The sequence below is a fragment of the Lygodium microphyllum genome, chromosome 28 (assembly GCF_053477565.2).
Source record: "Lygodium microphyllum isolate KBCC chromosome 28, Lygodium_microphyllum_v1.1.10, whole genome shotgun sequence".
Classification (NCBI taxonomy): Eukaryota; Viridiplantae; Streptophyta; class Polypodiopsida; order Schizaeales; family Lygodiaceae; genus Lygodium; species Lygodium microphyllum.
Genome location: NC_141162.1, coordinates 28,905,588 through 28,917,481, shown reverse-complemented (window position 1 = coordinate 28,917,481; position 11,894 = coordinate 28,905,588). Strand labels below are relative to the sequence as shown.

The window sequence follows — 11,894 nt, the reverse complement described above, 5'->3', positions numbered from 1 at the left end:
CATAGCCAGGTCATCAATCTTCATTATATATTCATTGGGAGTCTTTATCAAGGATTTGGTCTTAGATAGTCCACACTCGTTGCATGAGATGGGAAAGAATGTAGAGCATCTTTGAGAGGATGAGGAAGAAAAGAGAGACTTTCCCAAATTTGGGATTCAAACACCTTCTTTCATACCATCCCTTGGATGATTTGACATTGTAGCCCCCCAAATTGGTTGTTCACACAACCATTGTATTTTTAATGTACTTAGTTACTCTTAATAGAGTTCCTTATATATGCGTCGTGATCAGTCCAGCTACCTTAGGATTTTGAAGGTAATGCTATGGGCTCTCTCATGAAAAATTTTGAGCTCAAATACCATGGCCTCTTGAAGAGGATTTGCCACGTCCCCTTCTTGAACTTCAGTAAAATACTTGGATCTATTCACCATTTCTTTGAGATGAGTCACCTTACATATTGATCTCTTCGGTAATCATGAGAGAGACTAACTCATCAAAATCTAGAAAAGCCTTCCATACATATACGGAAGTGACATATGATTTCCAAGTCTTCTTATTGTTAAGGCCACCCAAAGTAGATGAAACCAGATCATCATCATTAGGCATTGCATCAATCATTACTAAAGCATCTGCAATGCTCCTCACCTTCAAAACATGCTCATTGACAGACATTTTTCCTTTCTTTGAGGTATTCAACTCTTACTTAAGTTGAATCTTACGCGCCTTTGTATTTACTAAAAACATGTTCTAAAAATTTGTCCAAGCTGCATGTGAAGTTTTTCCATTCTTGATATGTCCCAGCATAGTATTGTTAATGACTACAAATGACCAATACATCACCTTTTTGTCTTCTGCATTCCATTCTTTCCATACCTTTAATTCACCTGTAGTCATAAGGATACTTAGATTTAGCTAATTTTCTTCATTTGAAACAAACTCATAAAGGCAATTTCCAATGAGGAAGTTCATCACACGAAACTTCCCATGAAGGGTAGTTTTTATTGTCTAGTTTCTCAATGATGGGATTTCCAGTATTATTTACCATTATTATAAAAAAGGATATAAAATATCAAGTCTTTTGCAACCTTTCATAGTAAGTGCATAGCAATATACCAGGTAACATTTTCCACTGAGTGCATGTTTGCCAATTAGGTGGAATCCCTTCTATCACAGCCTCAATCATAGCTATGACCCTATAATCTCTACCTTTGAATCTCCTCTAGTAGCTCTTAAAATGCAAGCCAAACCCCCACTAAGGTAGCAACATGTATAGAGAATCTCCCCCATGATAAGTATGTCCATTGTCCAATAATGTGGCCTAACTCTAATCTCAAATAATGATTGAAGAGAAGAGGATACCTTCTCTTCTCTTCAATAGTAGTTGGGAAAGTCGATAAAGCACCAAAGATACAGATCTCCATGATCTAATAATGGTAGTCACAAATCTAATCTCAAAGCATGTCCTAAATCTCTAGTGCAAATCTATTGAAAGATCCAATGAATGCTTAGTTGCCACGCTCCTCCATGTGCAAGTGCCATATCTTGTAGCCTCCCCATTAGGAGTTTGTTCCAAGGCTCCTCATCTAGAAGCAAACACCTAACATTGAGCTTGACCAATAAGGCTTTGCATTGGCCATCTAGGTCTATGATGCTTTTCCTTTTACAAAGTATGAAAGGGTATTGTGTTTGACCAACTCACCATAATGTGAGCAAGGCACATGTGTCCTATCAATTCTTTCATCTTTGCATTTAATGATTCATTGCATATATATTGGAAATCTTATCCATTCTCACTAGTTTTAGTTACTACTTGAATCATATGTCCTCATGGATGCCATTTTGGCATGAGGGTGCCATTTTAGCTAGCAATGAGCAAGCTTTTAATTGCTACCCATGAAAAGAACCTTCAAAATGCCAAGCTAAACAAGCTCTAATTGATCCAAAAGCCTTTCATGAGCATCAATACATCATCTAGGCATAAGAAATGGGCCCCATAAGCATTGGTAGAGCATTAACCAATTAAATCCTTGCTGTCCAAATAATGAATAGCATGTTTGACATGAATGGTAGGTCAATGGCTAACCTCAAACACTCAAGATAATGCTCAAAATGGAAGCCTTCAATGTCGAGGATGCAAAGCAAGTAACAAATGATGTTGGAGCTCAATAAGAGCTGTAGTAGATAAATGATGTTATGAACATGGGTAGCCAAACTGATACAATTCACATTGACAACTCCTAAGGGCTCTAGTGTTGCTATTGAGCTCAAAGCTCACTTGGCAAGGCTCAAATCAATGTCTAGAAGATTCTTAACAAGCCTAGAAGGTGTGGAGTTGATCGGAGAAGCAACAAGGTTGATGCACACCTCAATGAGTGGTTGCCATGAAAACACATGGACCTTCATTATCTTCATTGCATTCCAGATTATAAGTGTTAGTTGGTTTTCTTAGATTGCAACCACCTTTCTTTAGATTTACCTCCATAGGATGCCACCTTTTTCATATGTAGATTTCTTTCTTCCTTCTCTCCATCCAGCCACCTTTATTGATGATGAACCCTTTAAGCTTGAAAAGAGTCTAAACTAGATGCCAATATTCTCTCTTGATGGTGAATCCTTTAAGCTTGTATAGAGTCCTTACAAGCTTGATTTAGGACCTTCTCTTGATTGTGGGGATCTTGTGCTTTGGCAACCTCTCCACATAAGTGACATGCCACTATGCTAGATGCATTGTACTAAATGGATTATGGTGTGCCATTTTGAATGAATGGATTTCCATGTATAGATAAGAAATACTATGCACCATTCAAACCTCACTTGCATTCAAGCTATGAATTTCTTTTGGTATATAGTTGGCCTTTCTATTCATATTTCCCATGTGCATGATAAACAATGTCATCATTTAATCTTTCAATATAAATTGCATTCCTTTTGAGCTAGTTTGTTGGAACCAATGATTTTATGCTTCTTAAGTATAATATATTTTCCTTCTTTCATATGCATTTTGAGAGAGAGAGAGAGAGAGAGAGAGAGAGAGAGAGAGAGAGAGAGAGAGTTGAGGTACATGTATAAACTTACCATACATTTTTGGACATGAAAACAATTTGAATTTTTATACAAGTATGAAGAGAGAGAGAGAGAGAGAGAGAGAGAGAGTGTGTGTGTGTGTGAGTTTAAAGGTACGTGTATAAATTCACCATATATTTTTGGACATGAAAACAATTTGAGTTTTTATGGAAGTATAGAGAGAGAGAGAGAGAGAGAGAGAGAGAGAGAGAGAGAGAGAGAGAGAGAGAGAGAGGATGTGTAAATTTACCATACATTTTTGGACACGAAAACAATATGAATTTTTGTGCAAGTATATAGACCGTGTAAAGTAGCCAAGTAAATAAGAGAAGGTACGTATAATAAGAAAGCAAGCAATTGATGCCTCTTTTTTTAGTGAACAAGCTCACGATGTAGTCATAAGAGATGGAGCTATGCATGGGAAACAATAAACTTTTGTCTCATTACAATCCAATCATGGAAAATTTAACAAGCAAGAAACATTGGGAATAGCTTGGAATCCTCGTTAAAAAATGAGTTAATGCAAGATTTTTCTATTATGTATTGAATATTATAAGATCTTTACATTTCATTAGATTGCAAAGTATAACCCAACTTATAAGCCTTTATCATGAGACATTGTGTATCACTTTTGGTGTAAAAGAAAGAATATAATTAAATGTGTTTTGACAATTGTGCAAAATATGGATCAAGAATGATGTCTCTTTAATAACAGATGGGTGAAGTGATACTTGAAAATGATCCATCCATAGAATATTTACCTATTTTTTAGTAAATATACAATTCATTTTCTCATATGATATCTCAAGTACAAGAAAAAATACAAATAAGCTTTTGAAGGAATGAATTGAAGGTGTTAAAAAGCTAGGTGTTAAAAGATTAAGACTAACCATGGAATCCAATTTATTGTTGATGGTGAGGTAACAAATAAGACAATCAGTATGAGACTTAGGAGAGATATGCACATCACATTTAGTTCATACTTTACTCATTGCTTGAGCAATTTGTTGAAAGACATTAACTACTTGTCATAGATTGATTACTTTACCGAAGAGAGTAACAATATAGTTAATTTTATTAAAAGCCATCAATTCATTAATAGTGAGTTTTGCAAGGAAGCACCTCTAACGCAATTGATAGTAAGTAATGAATGAATATGATATGCTACTTCTACATCAGGCACATGTATGGCTATACAAAACATGATTCAAGTTCATGCATTTAGGAACAAATTAAAAAACATCAATATTGTCACGAAATCAATTATACACTTGATACGTATTGTGAACGAACGAGTCATGCATTGGAAATGTCTATTAAAAAACAAATCACATGATTAAGAAGCTAAGACAACTTAGTCTGAGTAAAACGAAGTATTAAAAAAGTTTGAGATTTATATAAAGCAAGATGGAATGCTTATAACTCACTAATGAGTAGCAACATATGTATTGAATCAAAAGTTCCAATGGTCTAATCAAAAGAAGGACATGCAATTGAGATACAATGCTCTTTACGTTAGTTCCCATTGACACTAATAGAAGATTAATGAAACATCAACTTATTTTTTATAAAAACAAGTTAAGGATTAACTTCATTGATGCATAAATAGATTGGTTTAAGATTAGGACTACCTTATGGTGGAAAGATTATAGGGTAAGTACACTTGAGTTTCAAACATTAACAAATTGAATTTTGTCTCAAGGTATAAGCTCCTCTCCCATTAAGTGACTATGTAGTGTATTTCAACATGTTGCATTTAAAAAGAGAAATAGAGTTGGGATAAAAAAGTGAATGACTTAATATGAGTGCAAACTTGTCCTTGCATATGTGGCTTAAGGCAAAAAAGCTTCTAGCTCTTGATGAAGAAGATTCCTTGGATGATGAGGATGAGGAGACACCTATGCCTACAAATATGGTTGATGACCAATATGCTTTGGAGCTTGCAATTGCTGATTTTGATGATGATGTGGCTTTCTTAGACAATATGGATGAGTCTTCTAAATAATCTAGCCACTGGTGATAGGCATGTATGATCCAATGGTTACTTTGAGAAACTTTCAAATTTCAAGCTACCATATTTTATCCACTATAGTCGTTATTTGATGTTTGACTCTTTTATGTAGTAAGATCTTAGATTATCATTTATTTTGGATCTTATGTGCAATTTCAATATAACCAACCTTTCATTTATGGAAAAGACTATCATGTTTGCAAATCACACGTGTTTTTCAAAGAGTTTTTATCAAATATATAAATGACTAGTTTGAAATATAAATCATATATACAATACAAGTTGTTTCCCTTACCTACCTATTCCCCTTGGGGTCTCATTCCTGTTTCATCGAGACTTCCCATTCCATTGCTACTATGCTCTAAGGTTTAAAGTCACATTGCTAAGCTCAAGGAACTTCTCCATTGGTAATTGGATTTTATTCAGGATCTTGGCCCTCTCCCTAGGGAGGATTTAGTTGCTTGGAATAAGGCAATTTATTTTGCTTCTTTACCGTGACTGTTGTATGTGTCAAGCGATTAACATACTTGTTACGCGGGAAGAGGGGGACCGGGGGAGAGAGAGAGAGAGATTTACGAAAAGAGAGAGAGAGAGAGAGAGAGAGAAGCTGCTATATTTTCTCAATGATTGAAATGGCCTGGCAGTTTACAACAAATCTGTTACATCAACTCTAGGCCTTCAAAGCCTGTCGGATGTCTTTACCTGCTTCTGATATCTGACTGTCTGATGAAGTGACAGCCGCATCAGCTAGAGCTTTGACATCAAGATCGATCGCAATACCTTTTACCAAACCGTCCAGAATCTGCTTGCAAAACTCAAGAGGCATTAGGAGACAATGAAGTTGCTAATGCAATGATCATTTACCCATCGTAAACATGTAAACCACACAAAAGCATGCAAGATACATGCAGCACATGGTGGTCCTGTGGATGTGCACACACTTGTGTGGCAGGATTGAAGGGTACTTTGAGAAGGGTGGCCAGCCTTTCATCCCCACGAAAGGGTAAGATACCAGTCTCACATCCCCGTGAGGAGATTAAGATACCAGTCTTACATCCCCACGGAAGGGTAAGATACCAGTCTCACACCCCCATGAGAGGATCAGACACAGGCCTTACTGTTGCATGTTGTAGGAGAAGCCAAGCCATTAGTGACAAATTGCAGAGGAAAATCATACAAAGAGATGGAGTACATGTCTATTGGCTATGCATTGCACATATTAAAATACAAAAAAATAGAGAAAGACCGAGTATTAGCAAGCCAAACTTACAAGAGACCCGATAGTCAGAAGTGCCCGGAATCTGCAGACAGAGTCCTGTTCTTGAGGGCCTGCCATCTGGGAATGCATTTAACAATGAATGTTAGTAAAGTATATGGGTCTGCATACTTGTCCTTAGTCAAACAAGTGCTTTAATCAGACCTCCATGGCCGCTGAAAGAACTTGAATTTGACCTGCTTCATCCTTTGTTTCAATCAAGAGCACGCAATAGCTGACGAGAACAAAATGGATTAGGACATATGCAGACGACATTTTCTTATTACCAAGTATGTACACAAAGACTTACACGAATGATTTCAAACAGCTACACTCATGATTGCAGCTTAAATTTTAGAACACCTAAGAAAAGAAGGATTCCATAATTGTAGCCTAATTTTTGCAAGGATCCAAAAGAAATGCCCCTCATGAACTGCAGTGGAAGCTAAAACCTAATCATTAGCATTCCAGCTGGATTTGTATCTGATTTGTCCATTTATTTTCCTTCTTGACTACTAAAACACAGACCAAACTTACCTCGCATGAGTTACAAAAACATGCTATTTGATCAATTCTAGCTAACCCCTTTCTCAAAGAAAACCCCTTTCTTTGGGGATGATGTTTGGGACTGGATAGAGAAATGGGGCAGCCACGAACCATATAGATTAGATTCACTTTAATTTGGACCTTCACGAGCTGTGTCAGGAAAGCTAAAAAGATTAGATGCACTACAATCTATTGTGCTGCCCCAATCTAATCACCAACTGTATAAGGGTTAGCCTAAGCTGCGTTACTACTGATATCGCTCCTCCCCATTTAAGCCTTAGCCTTGCCTCTTCTTTTTCATTTCTCCCAATAAAAATATCCTGCTGAAAAACCCAGGTAAAATTGCAAGGCAGAACCCAGATACCAACTGGGGATGAACCTATCTTCCAGGGGAGCTGCTCTCAAGTAAGAAAATGTCATGTATCATGGGTTCAATGAAATCCATTCCAACTGAGTATACTGTCCAGACATGTATAAGGTGAATAAAAAATATGATGCCCAATTTCAAGTAGCAGGGGATGCCTCTTGTCTGCTGTGCATGCTCTCCAAATTGCCCTACACTGTGTAACATCTGCCTCAAAGGTATGAATAACCTAAGCGTCTTTGACATGGAGGTAGCCCGATGAGGGGAGAGGCAAAGTGCAGACCGCCCAGACATGTATAGAGTGAATAAAAAAGATGCCCAATTTCCAAGTAGCGGGGGATGGCTCTTGTCTGCTGTGCATGCTCTCCAAATTGCCCCACACTGTGTAATATCTGCCTCAAAGGTATGAATAACCGGTCCCTGACATGGAGGTAACCTGATGATCGATAAGAGGACACGGGGTGAAATCTGAGAGGGGTGGGGAGACTAAGGCTTAATAAGCACACCGAAAGTTTGAAGTTAAGAAGGTTCAATAATATGCGATCTTTTGTGAAGGCAGTTCCACTGTACAGAAACAAAATGCTGAATGATAAAAAGGACAGCTTGCCAATTTTCTGTGGTTGTAAGAGTCAATACTTACTTCAGAAGCAAAGTGGAATATGCCACACGAACATTTTTGTTGGAAGATGTGTGACAGTCTGAAAACATATCCAATATCTGCATCAACAAATTGAATTGAAGCTAGTTACATATACCTTTAAAAATAGAAGATAAATGGCAATGACAAAAGGAGAACCTAGATTATTTTAAACATCCTTATCTCTAGACTCTAGAAAGGAACCAAAGCAAGGAGAAATGTTCCTCATAATGACCTCCTTTGGAGCCTTTAATGTTCTATTGATTCCAGTGAGTACAACACAGTTAATTGAACCCTAAGAACTGCAAGGACACCTCAAGGCTGGAGAGCGGAAAACAAAATCCAGTTTTTAGGATCCCTGAGCTGCATTTTCTCCATTCTTACATATCCTTCTCAATACTCCGTGGTTATTTGGAGGAGACAACATGAAATGCTACCCAAGACCCTTTTGACAGGGACTTCCATAGAGCGTGTCTTTTTTCCTATTTTTCTGTGCATTGAGTAATAGTCTTAACTGAATTTCTTTATTTGTGGAGTGCTTACTGGACACAAGGTATATGAGACTAGCATGATGACGATGGCATCAAACCTTCCCCATGACATCAGTGACAACAAGCAAAATCTCCCTTCAAATAACACGTCTACCTTCACAAGTGAAGATTCTGGTAGCAATCCTTTAATGATCAACAGTATGGGGGTGAGCGTGCTTGGAAGTATACTTAAAAGAAAGCTTGACTACTTCAGGACTCACATTGCAGCGACTCATTGCCTTTTACGCCCTGCTCTTTCATGTTATCAGCTTTGCTGCCTGACCTGTCTTGCCTACTTATCTCTTTGTTAGTGCAACTCGACTTCAGCCTCCTGGCTATTTTCCTAATCATCACCATCTTTTCTCTCTACTTTCTGCAGCTTTCTCAGCTGAGTTCTTTTCAAACTCTCATCTATTCATATTATCTGTTCTCCCTTCCTTCTCAGCAAGCTGTACCTGCCTCAAGCATGACACATGTCTCAGATGGTGTTTCTCTGTTCTCGAATTCAACAAAATATAAAGATAGTGTCTGACTGGCCTTCTCTCTCTCTCCAACTATACTTATGTGTCTACAACAGAAAAACCACCACAATTGAGATGAACACCTGCAGGCTTCTGCTGGTGTTGCAGACCAATATACCTCTGCTTCACACACCAGTCCCCTCCTCTACTCCTCAACAAAGACTAGCGCGAGACAATTAGAAAACAATTTTCTCCTCCCTTTGTCAATTAGCATGTGAGGTTGTCAACAATAGAAGCCTTGGTCTGCAAAATCTGTGCAAAAGGCTCTACCTTTGGCAGCAATATCTCTCATGTATCTTGATGTCTTAAAGTAATAGATAGGCATGACCTTGTTCCATAAAGCTCCTTGAAAGATCATACAAAATTCTTCCAACTTACTACTGTGTTTAGCTTCCCATAGACAAAGACCATCCAAAGGGCTTAAACAAGAGATATGGTAAGCAAGAAATGCAGCCTTGAGACTTAACCTCGCTACGTTTGGTGTGAATCCAGCTTCTGAGAACTGTGTGCCTAAAAGAGTTGACTGCAACACGGATCCCCATCAGTTGATTTGCATCAATGGTTGGAGATGCAGCTGATCTTTGTAACGCTTCCATGAGAATATCTACAGCCCAAAATAACCAAGAACCAAAAACAGAAAAGGTCAAAACATATAGACAATGCAAAGCTGAGCAAGTAAAAGCTTTGCATATGTATATTTGACACAATGAACTTGTTGAGTGTACTATAATTATCTAAATCACAAGCTCCTAATATTATTGTGTCCCTTCTAGAATAACATCAGCCTCCTTTAGACCTCAATTATCCAAGAAATAGTCTGCATCTTCCATACCTTTTCCGGTCTCAGCATAGGAAGCCAATAACTTCGCTCCACTAGGATGAAGGATGACAATTCGTAAAATATCAAGACCTGTTGAACAAATAATTCCATTTCATATCAAAAGTAGGCATTGGTGAGAAGCTATTCCACTCAAAAAGTGTTTTTGAAAGTGTAGAAAGCACTGGATTAATTCATCAAACAGAGGATATAAAATAGAGAGTGCATTTTACGTGGTTTTAAAACCACAAGGCTCAACCTAATGCATCATGTTGAACTGCAGGCCACCAACCACCTGCTACCCAAGTTAGAATGATATGCCTTCTAATCTAAGAAGCTTAGCAACAATTTTCTGTATCACACAGTTTGCTATCCTCAGATTAACAAAGAGCAAGGAATGCAATTTCTTAAGACACACCAAACTTTGAGGTTTTATGTTGACTTCAATTAGGCCTCCACATCTGTTAGTCACTTTTGATCACTTGTACAGTTGGTACTAAAAAGTAAATCCCAAGTGTGATGGTCCCGCCCTCAGATACCCACGCGGGACCCCCTCGGGACCCCATCTAGGCCCTGGAGCAGCACCAGACCCCTCCCCCAACTTTGCCATCTTGACCTCTCAACACATCATGGGACACCCCAACACAACACGGAATGCGACACGGATCACAACATGCTCACCAATATGAACAAGGGCCCATCTTGAGGGCCACACATCATATTCATAGCCAAAAAGTATGTACAAGGTAGCCGGAGGCACAGCAAGGGACTTTGTCATGGGTGGTGGGTGGAGCTATCAACGCGCTGCGACACGATGCCAACCACGTGGGTGAGGGAGCTACAAGATTGGTACTAAAAAGTAAATGACTAGTCAAATCCAAATAAGGGAGATCAGGGTTTCCCTCGGATCCAAGTTACAATCTTTTAGGAAGTGAACTCCATAATCAAGAATGTCAGGCTCTATGGCATGAATTTTCGAAATGGAAAATCAAGAGGACATTTTTCCATTATAGATTGCCAAACAGGTGGTTCTACTAGCCTTTACCTAACAAGCAGAGGGCCAGGGTGATGGCAATACATGCAAACGGACTTGTGTATGTATCTTGACATTGCAGTTGATTAATCAATGCAGTGTTTTCCCTCTTCATGGGCGAGAAAAAGAAAACAAAGTTTTTCACAAGTTCTATGCAAGGTCATTGTCTTGAAGAAAATAGCAACATAATAGAATTTTCTATCCAACTGTCCTTACTCAAGGAGAATGATAAGAATCTAGATCTGACTACATCTTTGCAGAGAAAGTAGCACAATTCAAACGCTTTTCTGTTTGTATGTCTTATCTCTTCTTTACATCCTTTAACAACTTTCCAGCATTTTGAAGTCTCTCACAATTATCAAGCTTTATGCTTTTTAATGACTGTTACTAGAGTGCATGCTTTCTTGAAAATCTGACTCAAATAGTCATTATTTTGGACTGAACTAAAAAGAGGAAAAGAAAAGAAAGGTCTTCTAATGACACCACAGAAAAACTCCCTGAGGTAAAATACAAAGCACAAAAATCGCTGTAAGTAACATTGTAACTACAATGGTTGAATAAATAACCATGTGCAGCACAAAGTGAAAGAAGGTGCCAGAATCCCATGCCTACATAACAGCACCTCTCCTCCACAGCCACTCAGAGTTGAACTGTAATCTCTCCCAACTCTTATGGAGAGTATTTGTGTCCAGATCCTAGTGAGAGTCTCTATCTTTCTCTCAAGGGGCCTTGCCAAAACGAACCTCACGAGTTGAACTATAATCTCTCCCAACTCTTATGGAGAGTATGAGTGTCTAGATCCTAGTGAGAATCTCCATCTTTCTCTGGAGGGGCCTTGCCAAAAGGATCCTCACTTTGGTAGGATCTTGCAAGTAGTCCGTGATGGACCTGGTAGCCCAGGAAGCTTTGGCGGTCCAAATGCCCGCAATCTGGCTACCGAGAGAAAGATGGTAGAAAAGAAAAGTATTCCTTTAAAAATGGATTACTATTTAAACAAGGCAAAGTATGAGTGTCAAATAATAAGGATATCTACAAAAGGATTTTGTATTAGCGTCATGATGCATCAAGCACGGGACACCATGGCATATATTGGACTTGGCCTTGATTAGCCAGTAT

The 11,894-nt window shown here is 38.4% G+C and overlaps 1 protein-coding gene across 1 annotated transcript in view; it reads right to left on the bottom strand.

The window, feature by feature from the left end:
- Nucleotides 1–5,305: 5,305 nt before the first annotated feature.
- Nucleotides 5,306–11,894, bottom strand: part of LOC148011284 (transducin family protein / WD-40 repeat family protein) — a 191,806-nt gene continuing 185,217 nt past the window's right edge. The window contains exons 17-22 of the mRNA XM_087670532.1: nt 9,761–9,838; nt 9,396–9,532; nt 7,881–7,957; nt 6,496–6,565; nt 6,346–6,411; nt 5,306–5,877 (exon numbers count right to left, since the gene is read on the bottom strand). Coding sequence (XP_087526658.1) covers nt 5,746–5,877; nt 6,346–6,411; nt 6,496–6,565; nt 7,881–7,957; nt 9,396–9,532; nt 9,761–9,838 — 560 coding nt within the window. The 3' untranslated portion in view covers nt 5,306–5,745. The remainder of the gene's footprint in view (nt 5,878–6,345; nt 6,412–6,495; nt 6,566–7,880; nt 7,958–9,395; nt 9,533–9,760; nt 9,839–11,894) is intronic.